Consider the following 20777-nt stretch of genomic DNA (forward strand, 5'->3'; position numbering starts at 1 on the left):
AATCCTCTTGACTACAGCCTATTTGCCGGCATAAACAAAAACTATTATTAGAGATTAAAAAAAAAAAAGCATAACTTATTTATCTCTTTTTGGCAGAGGATCATTTTTTGGCACGACACCGGCAGGGTTAATTAGCCATGGAGCAAAGAAACGTCTCTTACCGAGCAGCCAAAGCCCCAAAGCCAGAGCGACGACACAGTTATTCATTTCACTCCTCAGTTATTCCCCTCCGATCCTTTCCCCTGATTTGCTCCTGCTTTCTTTGAGGGTCAGATCGCTGATGTCAGTCCTTTCTCTCCGCTGTCACTGACACTGAACCAGTTTAATGAGAGAGAGAGACACACACACACACAGGGAGGTTACAGAGAGAGAGAGACACACACAGAGAGAGGTTACAGAGAGAGAGAGAGAGACACACAGAGAGAGAGGTTACAGAGAGAGAGAGACACACACACACACAGGGAGGTTACAGAGAGAGAGAGACACACACACACACAGGGAGGTTACAGAGAGAGAGAGAGACACACACAGAGAGAGGTTACAGAGAGAGAGAGACACACACACAGAGAGAGGTTACAGAGAGAGAGAGACACACACACAGAGAGAGGTTACAGAGAGAGAGAGAGACACACACAGAGAGAGGTTACAGAGAGAGAGAGAGACACACACAGAGAGAGGTTACAGAGAGAGAGAGACACACACACAGAGAGAGGTTACAGAGAGAGAGAGACACACACACAGAGAGAGAGAGACACACACACAGAGAGAGAGGCTACAGAGAGAGAGACACACAGAGAGAGGTTACAGAGAGAGAGAGACACACACACAGAGAGAGGTTACAGAGAGAGAGAGAGACACACAGAGAGAGGTTACAGAGAGAGAGAGAGACACACACAGAGAGAGGTTACAGAGAGAGAGAGACACACACACAGAGAGAGGTTACAGAGAGAGAGAGAGACACACACACAGAGAGAGAGAGACACACACACAGAGAGAGAGGCTACAGAGAGAGAGACACACAGAGAGAGGTTACAGAGAGAGAGAGACACACACACAGAGAGAGGTTACAGAGAGAGAGAGACACACACACAGAGAGAGGTTACAGAGAGAGAGAGACACACACACAGAGAGAGGTTACAGAGAGAGAGACACACACACAGAGAGAGGTTACAGAGAGAGAGAGAGACACACACAGAGAGAGGTTACAGAGAGAGAGAGAGACACACACAGAGAGAGGATACAGAGAGAGAGAGAGACACACACAGAGAGAGGTTACAGAGAGAGAGAGACACACACACAGAGAGAGAGAGACACACACACAGAGAGAGAGGCTACAGAGAGAGAGACACACAGAGAGAGGTTACAGAGAGAGAGAGACAGGGTGAGAGGTTACAGGTGCAGTTTGGGGCCCCTGACCTCCCTAAGGGGGCCCCGCCCTCTCCATTCACTTACAGGTGGCATGCATAACTCTGTTTGAACAACTGGAAAAGACGATCAACAAAAATGAGAACGAAAGAAGAAAAAAGAGGAAGAGGAAGAACAAACCAAACTAAATGCTGCCAGTCTGTTGGTGTCCTCCTTGCAGTATGCTGGTGTGAAGGTTTGGAGTGAAGACTTTCTGCTGGTTAGGTCACGTATAGGACGCCAGCTCAGCCTGTTCAGCTTCACACAGAGACTCCATGAAGATGAGGGACTGGGGCAGACATGTTGACACTTTGAGGAAAGCCCCCGCAGAAGGGCATGGAGACCCAGCTGCTCCTGGACACCTGGGGGGAACTGTGGGTAGCCACATCAGGCACGCAGCTGCATATCTGCAATGAAGGTGCCCAGCCTCTCTCCTTCTCAACGATCCCTGTTTTTGCTGGTGGATAGCGCATTGTGCGTTGCCGCTAGCTGGATTTGTGAGAAATTGGGCTCTTGCTGTGTCATCCTGTTGTACTTTGGTTTGGGAGGTCAGACAATTCAAAAACGTGACCAAAAAAAAAAAAAAAAAGAAGAAAAGAAAAGACACCACTCATCCAGCTGGATCCAGCATGCACCCTACTGGGCATACAGGAAATGCTTTTGTTTTGAAGGATTTTGCACAGTAATGATTCTTTTAGTGAACTGAGTTCTGATTGTGGAATTCAAAATCAAATAAGATGGACACTCTTTATATGTCATTTTTACTGTCATACTGCAGAATATACTGTTATAGCACGTTAATATGAGGAATTTATTAAGTGGACACAGAAGTAGCTTTTCACACTAATGACATCAATGCCGCCGGTATTTAGAGGAACGCATACATTTTCTGATTTCTGCGAATACTATAAGATTTAACAGTATTTTGTTTATTTTTAAGGTGTGAATTCATTGCAGTCACTTGTGTATAACATTGTAACAATAGTGTTTATAGAAATTATTAATTACAATTAAAATATTTAGATTTTACTTAAAGAAAAGTAGAGAATTGGGATATTTTATAGGCTGGGCTCACAGATTTTTGATTCTGTCATTAAACAGTTGCCAGATCCCCAAATTAGAAATAAAATAAAAATAATTCCTCATGTTCATAATGAATGCATTACATTGTAAGCATTGTTTGTTAATAACCACCATCCAGCTCTGTAATCTACCTTTTTCTAGTTTTATCTAATGTCAAGCTTCTGCTGTCAAAATGAGTCAAATCGGGCAGATTTCTTTTGTGCACTTTTTAAAACCAAAACTTTACTTTCTGTTGCAATATTCCTGCTGTAGCTCAGCAGCAACAACACCGACAAAACAAGGACTTTCTCTGCTAAAAACACTGTAAATGTAGGAGTTATATAACCCAGACTGGTTGTGATAAAATATTGTATACATAATAATGCATTGTTGCTATTTACTTATTAAAATGACATACTAGAGCATCTACTGCCATCTAGTGGTACAAACTAGTATTGCTGCACGACTATATCTTCTGAAGTGAAAGCAGAAGATATTTTAAAATGAGAAGCAAATAACAAGCTAACAGAATCAGAATTCTACAAAACCTGTTAGCACCTAAAATGTGGACATGAGCTTTATTATTAATGTTGGTTCTTGTTACGTGATTGTTTTCCTGTTAATGACCTCGTCCACGGAGAGGTGGAGGGAGGTCATATTTTCACCCCTGTTTGTTTGTCTCTTAGCAAAATAACTCAAAAAGTTTTAACCATTTCATGAAACTTTGTGCAAATATTCTTTACAACATATTATTTCATTTTCAAGGTCAAAGGTCAAGGTCAACAAAGATAAAAAAAAAAAAAAGGAATTGGTACCTTTTTTCAAATCATATCTCAGTGAATTTTTCATCTATTGAGACGAATTTTGGTACTCGAGTATAAACAATTACTTTTACAATTACTGTCTTTGTGTTCAGTGCCAGGTTACTTCCTGTTTTGTTTGTCTGTCATGTTCGGTTTTGCTTCCTCTTGTCTCGTCTGTGTAATGTGATTCACCTGTGTTTCCACTCCTCTCGTTATCCTTTGCTGTATTTAAGTCCAGTGTTTTCTTTGCCTGTTGTTGTGTCATTGGTTGTTTGCTTGCATGTACGTCTGTTTGAGTAAAGCCCAGTCAGTTTCACGTCTCTCCCCCGCTAGGTGTATGCCGGGGACAGCTCCTGTATTTCTGTGTTATTTGTGTAAATAAAGCGTGTGAGTAAATTACATCTGTCCTGGATTTCTGCATTTTGGGGTCCTCCTTCCTGCCTGCACAGCGGCGAGCCGTGACAGGGTGCCCTTGTTTATGATAAATGGAGATGACATTGTGAATGCTACTTAATATAAAAATAAAATTTCTCTGCTCACATTCTTTGAAAAAGAAAAGATGTCCCAAACAGTGGAAGCCTTTATGGAAAACTGATTGACTGACATGAATTCAGTGTTACATATCATGTTGTTAACATCATTTTGCTATATTTTTCATACGTCCAGCTTGTCTACATTTCTCCAATCTAGTATGTTTATTTTTCCACTATTCTGTTGTGGCCTCAGGTGAAAGTTTAAAGGTTAATATGTAAAATGAATCATGAAATCTAAACTACAATATCACTCAACACTCTTAAATATTGAATGTTTCATACGCAACAGACCTGGACAGCTCACACTATCTTCTGGACATTGTGCGATACTGTTTGGTTGGGTGGTCTGCTGTGTGCGGCACAGGCACACGTGTCCTCCCCTCCACTAGTGGGCCACAGACACATCAGGGTGGGCTGGAAGACTTGGATCACTGGGCTGCTCTTGCGAGGTTTTCCAGATGACAAATGTTCAGCTCTTTGTGTTTTCCAGTTCTTCTCTCTGTTTCACTTCATTATTCAAGTGTCAAGCTCACATGGAAGTATTACCATGAGCAATTCTTGTGTTTGTGCACCACCAAACCCTAGAAATACAGCTTTTTTTTAGCGTTAACGCACACACACAAACAGGAAACATCAGTTGCATCAGTTGCCACAGGAGTCTAAGATATGATGCATTTCTGGGTTCACATATTCAGAAAATATGGAGCTAGATCGCCCTCTTGTGGCCACATAGAGGAACAGCGATATAAATGCACAAAACAGAGCGGAAGGACAAAAGGGAAACAGACCAAAGACACAGCAAGATGAAAGTGTTTTTTTTTTTTTTCCACTCTAGACAGCAGAGCTGTGAGGCAGGCCGTGTCTACAACAGTGTAAACATTTTGCTATGAGTTCACTTTTGTCAGTATTACAGATTCAGTTTTCTCTGTTTGCGCTCTGTTACCCACCAAAGCGCATTGTGTAGATCCTAACACATGTCTCATGTCTTTACTTCCCAGCACTGGAGAGCAGATTATTTTAGATCCAGCATTATTGATTTTCATGCATGTTGCATCCAGCTGTTTTTGTTTTTTCTAAAAGTGTGACAAATCATTTATGGGGATGTTTTACCTGCATGCACTCACGTGCATGTCCACAAAAGTGTTACTAGGGGAACTCCACAGGCCACTAATTGTGAATGAAACTAAAACCCCTCTACATGAATATTTTTTCTTCAAAACTCACGTAAAAACTTTTTATTTTTTAAAGTTCAAGTGGATTGCGTGCATGAAGCTCAAACACTGAAAGGAAGCATAAACAAAGGGTTAAATTCCTCTCACACCCCCCCCACCTTAAACAGACGAGCTTAAATGACGACCTCAGTGAAGCAGATGTAGGATAAGAAGTAAAGAGTCAACTGAAATTTCCATCCAGACCTGCCGGCTCACTCAAAGGTGAATGCAGTCCTTAAATGAGGAGCAATCAGCGGAAGATTTCAGTTAAATGAGGGGCGGCAAAGAGACCATGCAAGTGCCAAAGGTGAAGGAGGCGATGGAAGGAAGTGAGTCATAGGAAGTGGGGTAGGTTAAGAAAGGAAGCCAAAATAGTGAATTGTGATTGTGTAACTGTTCAAATTGCTGCAGTTTGTGAGCTCCTCGTATCTGACCATGATTTGAGCTTCATATTCTGGATCCATATAAGGTGTCGAACCGTCGCAGGCTACAGCAACAGCTTCAGCGTGCCTCGACACTGACTTGCATGGAGGGATGAGCGCCATTCTTCCACGTGGGGTTTTGAAGATGATGGTGGAGAGCGCCGTCACAACACTTCAGCCCCAAATCTCCCACAGGCAGTTCTTCTGGGCAAGATCTGAGCTCCATGAAAGTCATAACATAACCGCTGTCCTGAATGAGAGCAGTCCCAGCAGAACAGAAATAAGAGGTGATCGCTCAGAGCAGCTTTGGAATGATTCACAACGAGCCTGCTCTCCTCAGGGACAAATGCACCCACAAAACCCACAGAATAACAGACGATCCCCTTGCTGCTGGGGTCAAAGGATCAAGTTCTCCTCTTGATACTGATCTGTACATTTTCATCACCACCATAACCCCATCAGAGCACAGTGCTGATGCTGTTGAGTGAGAGAAACCATAAATAAGATCACCACAGCATACGTTCATAGCAGGAGTTTATGACCTCACTAATATATCCACTGCAACATCAGTTTGCTATAAACAGATGTGGTTTTGACAGCATGGAGCCAGAGCAGCTCTGAGTCACTGTAAACCGAAACTAAAATTGGAAGCTAAAATTCCCGTAGACTGCACCTGTAATATTTTATCCCACACCTGCAAGGCAAAGATGAGCTTATTCTCTTCACAGCAAATGCCTTATTCTATTTGAAGCAGCAGAAAGCTCGTTGATGCAATGAGTCAGCGTGCTTTAATGAAGACATAATAAGAAGCAACAATACTCAGGCAGACTGTGGTGTTTAAATGATGCTCAGCTGGTACTAAGGGGCCCGAAGTGTGCCAAGAAAATATCACACACCATTACAGCATCACGTCCAACCTGAACTCATACAAGCCAGGATGGAGCCATGCTTTAGTGTTGTTTATGCCAAAGTCTGAACCTACCGTCTGAATGTGGAAATCAAGACTCATCAGACCGTTTCTCCAATCTCACAGGTCAACAATGATTTTGCTACCTGGAGAAAAATACCTGATAGGTATGCTGATTCCAAATCTATAATCAGAATTTCTCTTGCACGTCAGGTTCTTGAGTTATGCACATGTCAGTATTTAGCTAATGTTTTGCTGTACTGGCGCTTCTCACGCAAATGTAGTGTGTGCTATGATTTTCTAACTTTGAAACTGAACAGAATTTAGCAATAATTTGGGTGATCTGGGGTGCTGAATCCAAATATGGTCATTAAACTTCAACCAACTAAAGTTTAACTGCCAATATTGAGGATCAACAATGCCAGAAATTTGCATTTTCTTGTAGTGACTGCTTTGATCTGTCAGTAGATAAAAACAAAGTTTTAGTGCTACATCAAGTCATGAATAGAGTTTCTGGAGCGGTCCAAAGTGATGCCAAGCTTAAAGCCAGGATCTTTGATGGACCCCAAGTCCGTGAGCTTATTAGAGACAAAGACTTTCCATCTAAGCTCAGACCCCTTGAACTGAGCGCACGGGAGTCATTTGTTCTGGTGGGACAGAATTTCTTGGGCAACCACAAAGCCACAAACTATGAATAACTAGTTGACGACATGCTCATATTATTCAGACGCATGGGTTGCAGAACGTCACTTAAGATTAATTTCCTTCACTCTCATCTTGACTTCTTTCCACCCAATTTGGGTGACGTGAGCGATGAGCATGCTGAAAGGTTCCATCAAGATGTCTCTGACATGGAGATCAGGTACCAGGGGCGCTATAATGCAAACATGATGGGTGAGTACTGCTGGTTTCTACAGCGTGACACTTCCATGAAGCACAAGAGAAGAGTTTGTCACACTTTTGAACTGGTTAGGCAGACTAACTGTGGACTGTATTAGTTTGAGACTCCTCATATGATTGATTTTGGTATCTGTGTCTTTTTTTCACCAGTTGTATGTCCATGGTGTACTTTTCTAATAAAATCATTGATGTCAAGTTTGGCGATTGGCATTTGTTGGCATAGTTACGTAATTCAAGATCCTGACGTGCTAGAGAAATTCTGTTTGCATATTCAGAATCAGAATCACCCAAATTAGTAAAAATCACTTATTTTTCCTCAGGTTTTTTTTGCTGACCAGTGTCTTCTATAGACCAGCTTTGGTGAGCTTGTGTAAATCGCAGCATCAGTTTCCTGCACATGTGCATTACAAGATACACTTCTGCAAACCTTGTTTATAACAAGTGATTATTTGAGTTACTGTTTCCTCAAACGCAGTGTGGCCATTCTCCTCTGACCTTTGGCATCAATAAGGCATTTTCTCTCAGAAGAACTGCCGCTCACTTTTGTTTGGATCATTCTCCGCAAACTCCAAAGATGTGTGGAATAATCCCAGCAGATCAGCAGTTTCTGAAACACCCAGACAGCCCGTGTGGCACCGAGAACCGCACCACATTCAAAGTCTCTTGAATCACCTTTCTTCCCCCATTCTTATGCTCGGTCTGAACTTCAGCTGCTTTGACCTAAATGCACTGAGTTGCTGCCATGAGATCAACAGATCAGATATTTGTGTGAACGAGCAGTTGAGCAGGTGCGCCTGGTAAGTTTGGACCGTGTGTGTAAATAAATGATACTGAACTAAAACTAGAACTGTGCAATTATGTGTTATTGTATATAAATTATGTCCTTACATATCAGAGAGTACTGTTCTGCTTCACTGTAGTGAAACAGAACATAGTTTCAAGCTCTCTACCATTTAAATATTCATCCATGTCAGAAGGAAACCAGAAGTCATCACTTAAGAAACATATGAGAACTCGGTCACAAAGTTAAACCTCATCTCTCTTCTATTTTTCCACCACACAGATCACACCACAGTGCAGTGGGGTATGCATATTTCACAGCATCTCTAGATCTCTTGTTCTGACAACAGGAAAATATATATAGCTGCACTGAAAGGTGTGAAAAGAAGTGAACAGGAGCACCATGTGGGTATGCACATTATTCAGTCATTGGTGTTCACACACAACTAAGCACAATAGGGCTGAGAATACAGTCAAATATTTAAAATAATTACTAGTATTTCACTTTAGAGTAGCAACAAAAAGGAAAAAGATCTGATGGGAAATTTAGTAATTTTCTGTTACTATACAAAAGCAGCAAGTACAGGAAAACCTCCACCACACGCACACAATGATCTGGCATGTAGAAGTAGCTCAGTGTGTTCAATCAAAAGCCACAAACACATTTTCAGCAAAAAGACAGGATATGTGAATGACACACACACACACACACACACACACACCGCCTGCTTGCATCGCTCTGTGCACTTAGAAAAGAGCAAAGGTGAAAATGACGCAGTCTGCAACATTTGCACCCAAATTGATGCTGCAAAAGTCCCATCATAATTTATAATTACACAATTTATTTAAAGACGACTGCACACAGTTTACATCAACATATTGGCATTACTTCATTGCAAACAATGTGAAGAGTTAACTTTTGTAAAATTTAATTATCTACAGCTGACTACAGTTACAGGCCAACCTCAGAAGATCAGCAAATTTACAAAAGTAAAAGCCAACATGACACATAGTTTTCCTTATTGTAAAACACACAGTAAAGGCTGTTCTCACAATGCAAACATCTGACATGACATTCTTTTTGCACCCTGTCTGGAAAGAAGAAGAAGCCTTCGGGATAGAACACTGATCACAGATCGAAGGCTCTGTGCTGCTGGTAGTAACGTAAGTAATGTAAGTGCAACCCTAAAATACATAATGTGCAATTCTTCTCGTAGAAAGAAAAAAAAAAGGTTTAGGTTCCAAGAAAAAGGTGAAAACATGATATTTTAAAGGCACCTCTGCAGGCACAACCTGCAGTTCTTCTTATGGCCAGCAGGGGGAAGCTCGTGGTTCCAAAAAAGCAGTTTGGTTCGAAAGATGTCTGAAGAAGCATAACTCCATCACACCCTCAATACATGTCCTCAGCAGCAACTTTTTTTTCTCCTGATAAAAACATGGTTTCAGTTCCGAGTTTCAAGCCGTGCTAACAGCGGCACGACGCTCGGGTTATAAATGATAGTCCCCGTTTGATTCAGGGTGCTAAAGCAGGGTGTGCTTTAGTGCGTGGCTCTTGGTTTCTCAGAAAGATCCACTCCTCGCTCATGAGGTCTGCCTTCAAGAAGCTAGTCATGATGGGTGACCACATCTTTTATAGACAGTCAGACAGATTTTGCTTAACCTACCAAAACGTTTGTAGGAAACCTCAAATAGCTTGCCCGTCTCTGCCAAGAAGCAAAGGGATGGTCTACCTCACATATAAACCAAGCTAACCAGCTGCTGGCCTCAGCTTTGCATTCAGCATCCAAACGTGACAGCGGTCAATCTAATAAACATGAAAATAAGAGTATTTCCCAAAATGTTGAACTGTGTCTAGGATGTTTATATGGGCTAAGCAGCGAGGGCTAATAACTACTCGCAGTATTCTGTGTGCATGTGTACATTAAACAGCATTTACTTTGTATTTTAATTAGTATAACAAGAAAAAATGAAAAACAAACAAAAAAAAAAAAACAGCACTCTTGAAGGCAGTTTGAAACTATGAAATAAAAGTTTGATTTTTCATATAATACACCTCGTATTTACCACTAGTCTGTTTCCTCCTGGACGCTCTCAGAAGGCTGTTTAAATAGTCTCAAGGATCAAGTTTGAGCAACACCTCATTGGGTAGATTTATAGTTTGATTTCAGCTTTAAAAAGAGAGAATGTTGTGTTGTGTAAACAGAGGCTCTATTCCCCGCGCTGGCTTGCCTCCACGGTACCCGGGACTCACTTGCCCCCTCTGGCACATCCCCTCCCCTCCCCACCCTTGTGCTCCCATGCAGTTTATGTGCTTCTATGCTATGCAGAGTTTTTTTTTAATCTCATATTGTGCCCCATTAGGGCACAATATAAGATTATTATGCCCTAATGTGTTTGCTTTGTTTCCATCTTTTTAAACGGCAGCGCCTCTGAGGGCAGCAAGGTCGCAGAACACTTATGCTCCATGTTTGTTTGATTGTCTGTCTTTTGGATGGTTGTTCTGGAACTCCATTTTGTTATATGTTTGACATGTAATGACAATAAAATGATTCTGGTTCTGAAAAAAAAAACTCCTTTTTTTGTTTTAAGTTTGTTCAAATTCATTTCCATCATACTCTAATGAAATCCTGATGTGCTGACAGCAACACACAGATGACCAACTTCTACAATGTGGATTGAAGAACAACTCTGTTTCAGAAATACTGAGCTCACATTTTCTATAAAGTCAGGAAAGTTTCACTCTTTTGGTGCCTTTTTCTTCCTGGGCTGAGGAAGAGGAGGAGGCTGCTCTTCGTTGTTGTTATCAGCCGGTCTGGAGGCCTGAAGGGGGGGGTGAAAATTGGAGTGTCAGACCTATAATTGTGCATTTCCACATGACACAGTGCTGCAAGTTGCAGCTCTTTGCTTCTTGGCTCATCATAACTGACAGAAATAATGGCACGTACTACAAAAACAAATCAGAACTATCTGTTCAAACTGTGTATGGCAGATTAATTTTTTTACTCTCTCTTTTGGTCTATAAACTCAACAATGCAGGTCCCAGATCCACTTCAGTGTCCTACCTGGGCAGCCCGTCGGGGGCTGGGCTGAGGGTGGCCGTTGGGGGGGTCAGGGGCTCTGGGGCGCTGCTGGGCGCGCTGCTGCTTAGAGCGAGGCTGTCGAGGGCCGGTGTTGCCTGCCGGCTGCTGCTGATGGTGGTGGGGGTGCTGATGCTGATGCTGATCGGGATGATTTTGATGCTGATGCTGATGTTGTTGATGCTGATGATGATGATGTTGTTGTTGATGTTGCCGTTCCTGGTTGGACCACTGCAAACGAAGCTCCCCCTCGTCTGTTAAAATAAGTACAGATGACGGGTCAGACCTGGAGACTCATAATCATCTCTCTGTTTGTGGCAAGAAAAAAAGAGACAATCTGACTATTTTTTCACTAGTTTTGCATTTGCTTAGGCTCAGTGTCACTGCTGGTAGCATGAGGCCACACCTGGACCCTACAGAGGCTGCACATGTAGTCCAACTCCTCCAGGATGGCACAGTAATACGTGCCATTGCCAGAAGGTTTCCTGTGTCCCTCAGCACAGCCAGGAGACAGGCAGTTACTCTAGGAGAGCTGGACACGGCCGTAGAAGGTCCTTAACCCATCAGCAGGACCTGTATCTGCTCCTTCGTGCAAGGAGGAACAGGATGAGCACTGCCAGAGCTACAAAATGATCTCCAGCAGCCACTGGTGTGAATGTCTCTGACCAAACAATCAGAAACAAACTTCATGAGGGTGGCCTGAAGGCCCAGTATCTTCTAGTGGGCCCTGTGCTCACTGTCTGGTATTGTGGAGCCCGACTTCCATTTACCATAGAATACCAGAACTGGATGGTCCACCACTGCTGTCCTGTGCTTTTCACAGATGAGAGCAGGTTCACCCTGAGCACATGTGACAGATGTGAAAGGGTCTGGAGAAGCCTTTGAGAACATTATGCTGCCTGTAACATTGTTCAGCATGATGGGTTTGGGTGGGTCAGTGATGGTCAGGGGAGGCATATCCATGGAGGACACACAGACTTCTACAGGCTGGGCAACAGCACCCTGACTGCCATTAGGTTTCAGGATGAAATCCTTGGACCCACTGTCAGACCCTGCACTGGAGATCTCCAAGGATTACATCTGTCATCTCATTAGGAGCCCCGATGTTGTCAGGCATGACTCATGCATACAAGAACACGGGGGTCATACAAACTACTGAACACCATTTTGAGTTGCTGCAGTGGAATTTCAGCAAAATGTTCTAGCCTGCTCCATCATTTATTCACTTTGATTTTTGTGGTGTTTTTTGAATTCAGCCTCTGTAAGTTGATCATTTTCTTTTCCATCAAAAAATGTGGCATCCTTTCATTCCTAATACCCAGTCCATATCACTATTGATATGGGAACATTCAAGCAGTCCACAGTGAAGTGTGAATGGGAGGATTTAGAGGCTAACTAATTCATTAGTTATTCATGCAACTAAAACTGTTTCAGCAAGGTTCTGCCAGAGCACAGTGACCAATATTTAAAACATGAATTCACTAAATAAAGAAATTCTCACCCTTTAGTCGCATACGCCTTTTCCGTTTGGTCTGGATACAACAAATGATGACAATCAGGATCAGCACCAGAACAACACCTGATGGTGAATAATAACAGCAAACTGTATTAGACAAATGAAATCGAACAAACTTCGTATGTGCATTACTTCAAAATTAATTACTATGCATGTCAGCATAGTATCAAACTGTGAGGATTTTACACAGAAGACAAAACATACCTGCTCCTCCACCCACGAAAACCCAGATACTGATTCCCCACAGTTCATCAGGGAACGCTTCAGGAATAAAACAAGAGGAGAAGAAAATATCTCATTAAGATATGAGCTTAATAAAATGATTACTTGAGTGTCATGAACATTTGGAGCATTTGAGGTTTTGCACAGTTGATATCACGTGATACTTACAGGGCTCATAGCAGTTTTGTTGAACAGGCAGACTGATCTCAGAGCTGACGGGGTTTGAAACTTTACAATAGAAACGGGCATTTGCTACAGTGCTGGCCACTTTCGTCAGTATTTTCTTGTTTTCTGTCAAGTTTTTATCATCCATAAACCATTCAAGTTTCTCATTCTGTAGAAGAAAATATGATTTGTGGATTAGTTGAAGGTTCAAACTTCAAGTCTAACATAAAAAGTCTAACTTGGCTAAAATGTCTTCATCTTTTCCTGCACTCGGCTTCATTTCCTGTACAGTAGAATGAAATGATGCACACACAGAGAGCCAAACTTTGCTGAAACAGCAGCATCAGAGTGAATGATTACAGTCAACACAGTAAAACTCATGATGGGTTTCAGTGGAGGAGAAATGAGGCCTTTGTCTGCAGATTCTTCAACAGCTTCATTACGAATTTGAAGAACACTCAAACTTTAATGTGTTTGAAACATTAAATTTTGTCCTCACCTGACCAACACTGCAAGTAAAACGGACGTTTTTCTTAGAGTCGAGACACGTCATCGTCACTTTGGGCTTCTGCACACGATCTGAGTAAAGAACATTTTATTATTCCAACATTTTAGGAACTGCTGATAATGTTTTTCTACAAAAACAATACTGTTGTTGTATAATGAAACTGAACAGTGAGTTGTTACCTACCTAATACACACAAACGCGTGCTCTGTAAATCCCCTACACTCACTCCATCTGCACCATGAACCTCTGGGGTGTATCGTCCTTTGTTATTTGTCGTCAGTTGTGTCAGCTTCAGTGATCCAGTTGAATCAACATCATCCTTTTTCCCTGTGATCACCTTTTTATTTCTGCGCATAAAGATTACTGTTGCATCCTTGAGCCATTTCAGGTTAACCGTTTCATTCAAAGTGTATCTAAGGCGCACAGTAACATTTGTGCCTGTTGCAGCATACAGATCACAAACATCCTGAGAGTCTTTGAAACAGAAAGAAAGACAAAAGAATCAGATGAAAAAATAGATTAGTCACGTTAAAAAAGCTTTTCTTATGCAAACATTGGATAAGCCAAGTTAATTTTATTCACTGTGACTAATGAAAGTATCAGGCATTAACAGTCTGCTTAAAATCTTCTTCACATGCAAGACAAGATGGGAAAATAAAGCTCCCTCTCACACCATGAGAGTAAGGTTGTAACTATGTCCTCCCAAACTTAGGTCCTAGATATGAAGCTCGAGATTTTAAGGGGTTTCCCTGCATTTTAATGGTTCCTATATACAGGGGTTAAATACTGTAAGTATTGAACACATCACCAATTTTCTAGTGCCACTGACATGAAATTTGCACCAGATGTTGGCAACAACCCATCCAATGCATACATGCAGAGAAATCAAACCATAAATGTCCCTAAATTAAGTTATGAGCAATAATGAGAAATGACACAGGAAATAATATTGAACACATTACTGAAGGTTCCAGTGAGCACTGTTGGGGCAGGACCACCTGCTCCACACAAGATTTCAGACAGAGGGGTGAAACAAATTATCATTATATAATCATTGTGGAGAGCTACAGAAAGACCTGGAATCAGCAGACACAATTGTTTAAAAGAAAACAATGAGTAACTGCCATGGCCTGTTTACAAGCTTCACTGCTGGAAGAAAAAAAAAAAAAGCATGTTGAAGTGAATTTAAAGTTTGCTGAGCAACATTTAGACACGCCTGTGAAATGACTTTGGCTTAAAGTATAATGCCAAGAAGAGCAACATTATGACTGTTAGAAGTAAGGCAGATAAGCATTTGATAACTCCTGACTTCTCCTTGTCTGGTGCTGTTCTTAAAATCTGTAATGAGGTTAAATACTTGGGGCATTACATAAATGATGACCTGTCTGATGATCGTGACATTTATAGGCAGTATCGTATGATGTACGCACAAGCTAATATGCTGCTCAGAAAATTTGGTATGTCCTCACCCTCTGTAAAAATAGCTCTTTTTAAAGCCTTTTGTACTCCAGTGTACACTGCTCATTTGTGGCGACAATACAAAAGAGGCAGCATGCAGAAACTTTATGTAGCATACAATGATGCTATGAGGCTACTACTCAAAATACCTAGAGTAGTGCTAGCCAAATGTTTGTAAATGTTGCTGTACCCACATGTCCTGCTGTGCTCAGAAACCTTATGCACAGGTATATGTGTAGATTATCTGTGTCATGTAATGGCATAATTTCCATTTTAGTAAACCCTGCACTGAGTACAGTCAGATTTAGAACCTGTTATCTTATTTATCTTTTTGTATGTGTTTTTATCTCTTTTATTTTACTTTAATATGGACCATCTTTGTGTCTGGAATAAAGATTGGTTGATTGATTGATTGATTGATTGATTGAAATACTGAGACATTAAAGTCTGGTCAGATGAGACCAAAACTGAACTCTTTCGATGTCGTAATATAGACCATGTTTGGAGGTCAAAAGGCACTGCATATCACCCCAAAAACAGGATTGGATGGAACATCACGGTGGGGGGGCTGTTTTTCAGCATATGTCACTGGCATGCTTCATATAATTTTCATATAATTTTTGATAACAATCTGTTGTTTGTTTGGTTGATACTGTTGGAAAGCCTGTTTATTTCCCCGTAAACTAAGCCACATTTGTAAGGAAAATCCATTTGTGGGTTTCTCAGAGACTACCTCCAGAATTTGGGAATGGAGAGGATGGAACGGCCAGCCTGCAGTCCTGACCTCAACCCCACTGAACATTTGTGGGCTCAGCCTGGGTGTGCTGTTCCTGCCAGAATGACCAACACAACCAAACTGGGTGACTTGTGACAAATACTGGTTGAAGAACAGGATGCCATCCCACAGCGGTGTGTGACCAAGCAGGAGACCAGCATGAGGAGGAGGTGCCAGGCTGTTGTGGCTGTGTGTGGCTCTTCCACATGCTGCTGGGGCCCTTGTTTGTAAAATGAGTAAATTGTTAAACTGCAAATATATCTTGTTTCTACAGACTGCAATGATTCAGTCCAATAAAAGACACCAAACTAGAGTCAATAGCAGAATAAGCTGTTTGGCATTGGCAGAGAAGATTTTCATGAGCACAGCCCACAAACTCAACTCTGCTGCTCAACCCACAAATGCATTTTTCTTACAAATGTGGCTCCATTTAAGGGGAAATTAACAAGCTTTCCAATTATATAAGATTTATTGCCATGAAGCATTGTCACAATAAAAACAAAACAAACACACATTTACTTACTTTCTGTGATAATTTTATATAGGAACCAAGTTGTATATAAATTAAGTGACACTGGCAACCAACTTACTGCCCATTTTGAATTTTTCAGGAACTATAAGGGACAGCTCTTAAATATAGAGATGGATTTTGAGGATTTGATCAAGTTTTTAATCACTTATTTCCCTCCACTCTCACAACCCAAAGCACATTATAAACCTGCAGAGTTTTAAAGAAGGGTAAAGATTATTTCCTCTGAAACCTGAATGCTGATTTCCTTTCTTTTACATTAGTCTACTTCAGGTATTAAACATATAGCATAAATATTTCTATGTAAACACATTTTTTGACTTCCTGAATGCCCCAATTTCTCAGAGCTGTGTGCTGTTGTTTTGTGAAACTCTAACTTATGAATGTACCAAATCTGTCAAATTCAGATACAATGTAGAAGTTAACAAATAAATGGGATTCAGCTGATACTTCAGAATAAAGTTGGTAGCTCGGGTTTAGTCACTCAATGTCAATCAGAAGCTGAATGTTGTTGGTTCAGATTGATTGAGCTGACAAACATCTATAAAATGAAACACTGTGGGCGTCCTGCACACATCACTTTACCCCATCGCTGAGGCTGGATGTTGATTACATTTTATTATTTTGCACACTGTGGTCTGTAGAGACAGCATGCTCATTCAATCGTGCACAAAAAGGGACTTTTTTTCTATCAATTGTTTAAAAATATATTTTATTTCTGTTTAAAGAGGTGCATAGATTATTATTTTTCAGAGATCACGAGGTGCACACACACACACACACACACAAACGTGTGTGCGCGAGCGCAGTAGAACAGATGTTGCAATCACTGAACAACTTTTCACAGAGTTTCCTTCTCTGTGAAGAAAACCCACAGGAAGTGAGTGGTTATATAAGTCATCTTCTCTTTAAACACAGCATTAATATTTTCCTGGATGATAATTAAAAAAAAAAAAGGTAATTTTAGCCCACCCTCGTTTGGAGTTACTAATCATGACTGGGTGTGTGTGTCTTTTATATGAGGAAGTTCCAAAGTGGCTTGAGGTTAATTGCCCTACACCTTTGATATAGCAAAGAAAAAGAAAATACTCAATATTTTGCCAAAAACCATAATCGTCTTTAACATTAACCAAAAGTGTTCTTCTTCTTCTCTAAATCAGCTAACCACAAGTTAGACTCAAGAATCTAACCCAGAATACTTCCCAGTACTTGAATACTTCCCAATGACAGCCACTTCCTGCGACGTTCAGGAACTCCCCACCAGAAACTCTGTTTCCTTAAAAGTGTTTCACATGTACTCAAGAAAACAAGTGAAAGAAGAGAAATGTGTAATTGATGATATTTTATTTCTACAGGAGTTCAGAGGAGCAACACCTTACCCCCACTCCATGTGAATAAGTCCATTTTCACCTATGCTACATGTACATATAGACACAAATGCTCTGTGATATTGGGATGAGCTTCCTGGTCTGTTTGGGTCAGTTTCTGGTAATAAACTGTGATGTCAAGTCAGCAAAAAGGCATCAGATTAATGTAAGCATTTGGCATGAAACTGTAATCACAAGACAAATGTTTTAAAGAAGCACAATTAGTCAGTGAGGGTTTCTTCCACTGAAATTCACAGTATTGTTCCGTTTCGATAAATTAAGCCTCTTTTGCACTTCATAACCGCATGTCAAACTGTCGTGCTAAGAAACAACAGAAGAACGTGTGAAGGTTGGGTGCACCATCTATCACCCACGCCTCCACAAAGCCCTGACATTTTCAAGAAGCAGAAACAAGAAGATGCTCAATCTGTTCATCAACAAGACCCAAACTGCATATTTTGGAATTCATCTCTCATATTCAGCTGAGCTTATAACAAATATAGTCATATAAACATGAAATGATTTAAAGAAAAATTGGGGAAATTTACAATTTAATTACTGAAAAAAGAGTTCAGAAAAAAGTTCATAATTACAACATTTGATGGGAGTAGATAAATATATATATATATTCATCTACTAAGTATGTTCTGCACATATTTATTTATATCTAGATAAGTATGTGCAGAACATAGATTTCATTTTCCTCTGATTGAACAGAGTAATACTGCTTAATCGAACCAATTTTGCAAGCTAGATTATTTTTATATTATATATATATATATATATATATATATATATATGTGTGTGTGTGTGTGTGTGTGTGTGTGTGTGTTCCTCTACCTCCTTAATTTATATATATTCTCATATACAAATTGATATATGTAATTGTATTTAAAAATTCAGTTTTATTTCTTTCTAAGATTTGCTGCATTTACGGCTTCAATTCTTCATCATTTTTATTGTTCAGATCTTAAAGCTGCTTCTCTGCGCTGCGCGCTCGCAGCTTCTACAGGTCACCTCTACTTTTGCACCTTTGCATTGCTTCCTGTTCGTCCCCATTTCAGACCAAAGTTACCACATCAGCAGCGTGTCTCATCTGCAGAAGTTTCTGGACTGTTTTGTCTCTTTTGTCTAACGCTGGTGTATTTATGGCCGAGGTTTTGAGTTGCACTCACCGCTGAAAATCAAAGACACATCTTTTTTTGTGTGTGTGTGTAAGTGCGCACTAAAGCACTAGTCACAAAGATGTAACACGATGAGCAAATATAGAAAAGAAAACCAGAGTACAGTTTCACACAAAAAAATTTTTAAAAAGCTGCACACTAGTAAAAATGTAACCTCAGCAGGAACTAAACCCTCATCCTTGCCCATGGCAGCCGCACACCCTACAGTATTACTACAGTTCATTTCTTAGTTCCCTTTTAGGAGAGTTTTTCCTCAATAAAGGATCATATTTAATAGCGCAGTAAATAAAAACCTTTGGGATGGTTAAGCTCATTTATTACAACTAAATGAAGGAGTTCTATTTCCCTGCATGCTGTGGGAATTTCACAGGTGTCACAGAACAATAGAACAAGCCTCTATAAAGTGTCCACAGCTGATAGGTTCAGATTAGTATTTCCTTGAAAAAAAAAAAATGGATAGAAATAGAAACCAGTAAGTTTGGAAAGTAGACAGAATAAACCTACACCTGACAGAATAAAGAGATGAATTGTGGCGTACCTGTGGCGCTGAAGAAGCAGCAGCAGAGCAGAAACACAGCGAGGGTGGCAGCAGGAGCCATCTTCTACACTGTTCTCATCACATTCAGCTACAGCAAGAGCAGCCGCTTTCCATCATCGAGGTTATTTCCTGCCAGAGTGCAGCAACTTCAAGTATTTTATGTGTGTGTGTGTGTGTGTGTGCCAGTGTGCACGCACGCGCAATGCTGGTTTTGAAAGGAAGTGATCCAAGAGGCCTCATCTACTTTTACAGATAAAGAACAAAGCAAGCAAAGCAAATGTCACACTTAGAAGACAGACAGTTGTAGCCCAGGTGACAAAACTGACTAATGAAAGGAAAATGGAATTAATAGGAGTGTATGCTTAAATTTCAAATGCCCTACTGCACTTGAATGCATCGTTCAGTGTATGCGATCCGACGCTGTTCAGCAGCCAATCAGGAATCACGCTCAGAAGCATAGGGTGAAGTCGAGGCGCAAATGGAGAAGGTAGCTACATGCTGAAGGGAGAACATCTCGGTTGATAAAGTGAAGAGAAAGCCAGAAGCAATTAGCTTACTTGCTGCGAGTTCAGGAGAGAGTGATTCGGCAAAGGGAGACGAGTTACAGCAGCTGGTTTTGCCGTTCGCGTTGGGAGCTGTGGATGAGCCAGAGCTAACAAACTCCGTTTGAAATCCAGAGCAACGGTGAGAACCACGTTTCGTTTAGCTACAGCTAGCTTGTTTCGGCTGCTGGAATTAAAGCTAATGAGTGAGCTATGGTGAGATAAGTGCAAACTGAATGTGTAGCTGCGAGTAGGCTGCAGTCACTGTGATTTATGTATTGTAATGTATGCTAAGAAGAGTTGTAGTTGTGTGTTGTTGCTAAATGTGTTTTGTAAGTTCAAATTATAGGGGAACTCTATTCCTCCTTTGTAAATTAAAGCAGGTTAGAGGGCAATTTTTGGTGCAGTTTCTCTATTGTATTAATAGGCCTGTAATGCAAGGGAAGAAATTAAGCACACTTCTTTGATACCTCTAAACCAACTTGTATGTGTACTCGTTTTGTTGAAAATTGTTTGTTTATTCAGGTTGTGATAACTTTTCACAAGATTGATTTGAATTGTAACTTAGTAGAACATTGTTCACACGAACAGTAAGTAATATGAGTGCTTGAATATTTAGTTCTCATGTTTGATTAGTTTTGAATTGCTGAATGTTGTACAACTAAAACAGATATTTAACTGACTGAGGACATATGACCAAGGTTAAATTCAATAGATATGTTGATTTTGAATCTTTAATGATGCATCTAAGAATATGAAGTAATGGACATGTACATGTATGACCTTATCTGTAGGTCAGGTTTTTTGAGTGGACAAGAAAAACAGTCTTGAGGACCCAGCGAGACTCCGATCCAATTCGATGGCGAGCTAAAAG

The 20777-nt window shown here is 40.7% G+C and overlaps 1 protein-coding gene across 1 annotated transcript; it reads right to left on the reverse strand.

Annotated features, from left to right (window-relative positions):
• Window positions 1–8880: 8880 nt before the first annotated feature.
• On the reverse strand, window positions 8881–19480 carry si:ch211-132g1.1 (T-cell surface antigen CD2). The gene is made up of 8 exons (XM_030746560.1): window positions 19362–19480; window positions 13694–13984; window positions 13502–13581; window positions 13006–13171; window positions 12820–12876; window positions 12601–12678; window positions 11085–11353; window positions 8881–10842 (listed from the first exon to the last, which is right to left on the reverse strand). Exons 1-8 carry the CDS (start codon window positions 19420–19422, stop codon window positions 10759–10761), a joined length of 1086 nt encoding a protein of 361 aa, XP_030602420.1. The 5' UTR covers window positions 19423–19480; the 3' UTR covers window positions 8881–10758.
• Window positions 19481–20777: the final 1297 nt, after the last annotated feature.

This window comes from Archocentrus centrarchus, chromosome 2, assembly GCF_007364275.1.
Source record: "Archocentrus centrarchus isolate MPI-CPG fArcCen1 chromosome 2, fArcCen1, whole genome shotgun sequence".
Lineage (NCBI taxonomy): Eukaryota > Metazoa > Chordata > Actinopteri > Cichliformes > Cichlidae > Archocentrus > Archocentrus centrarchus.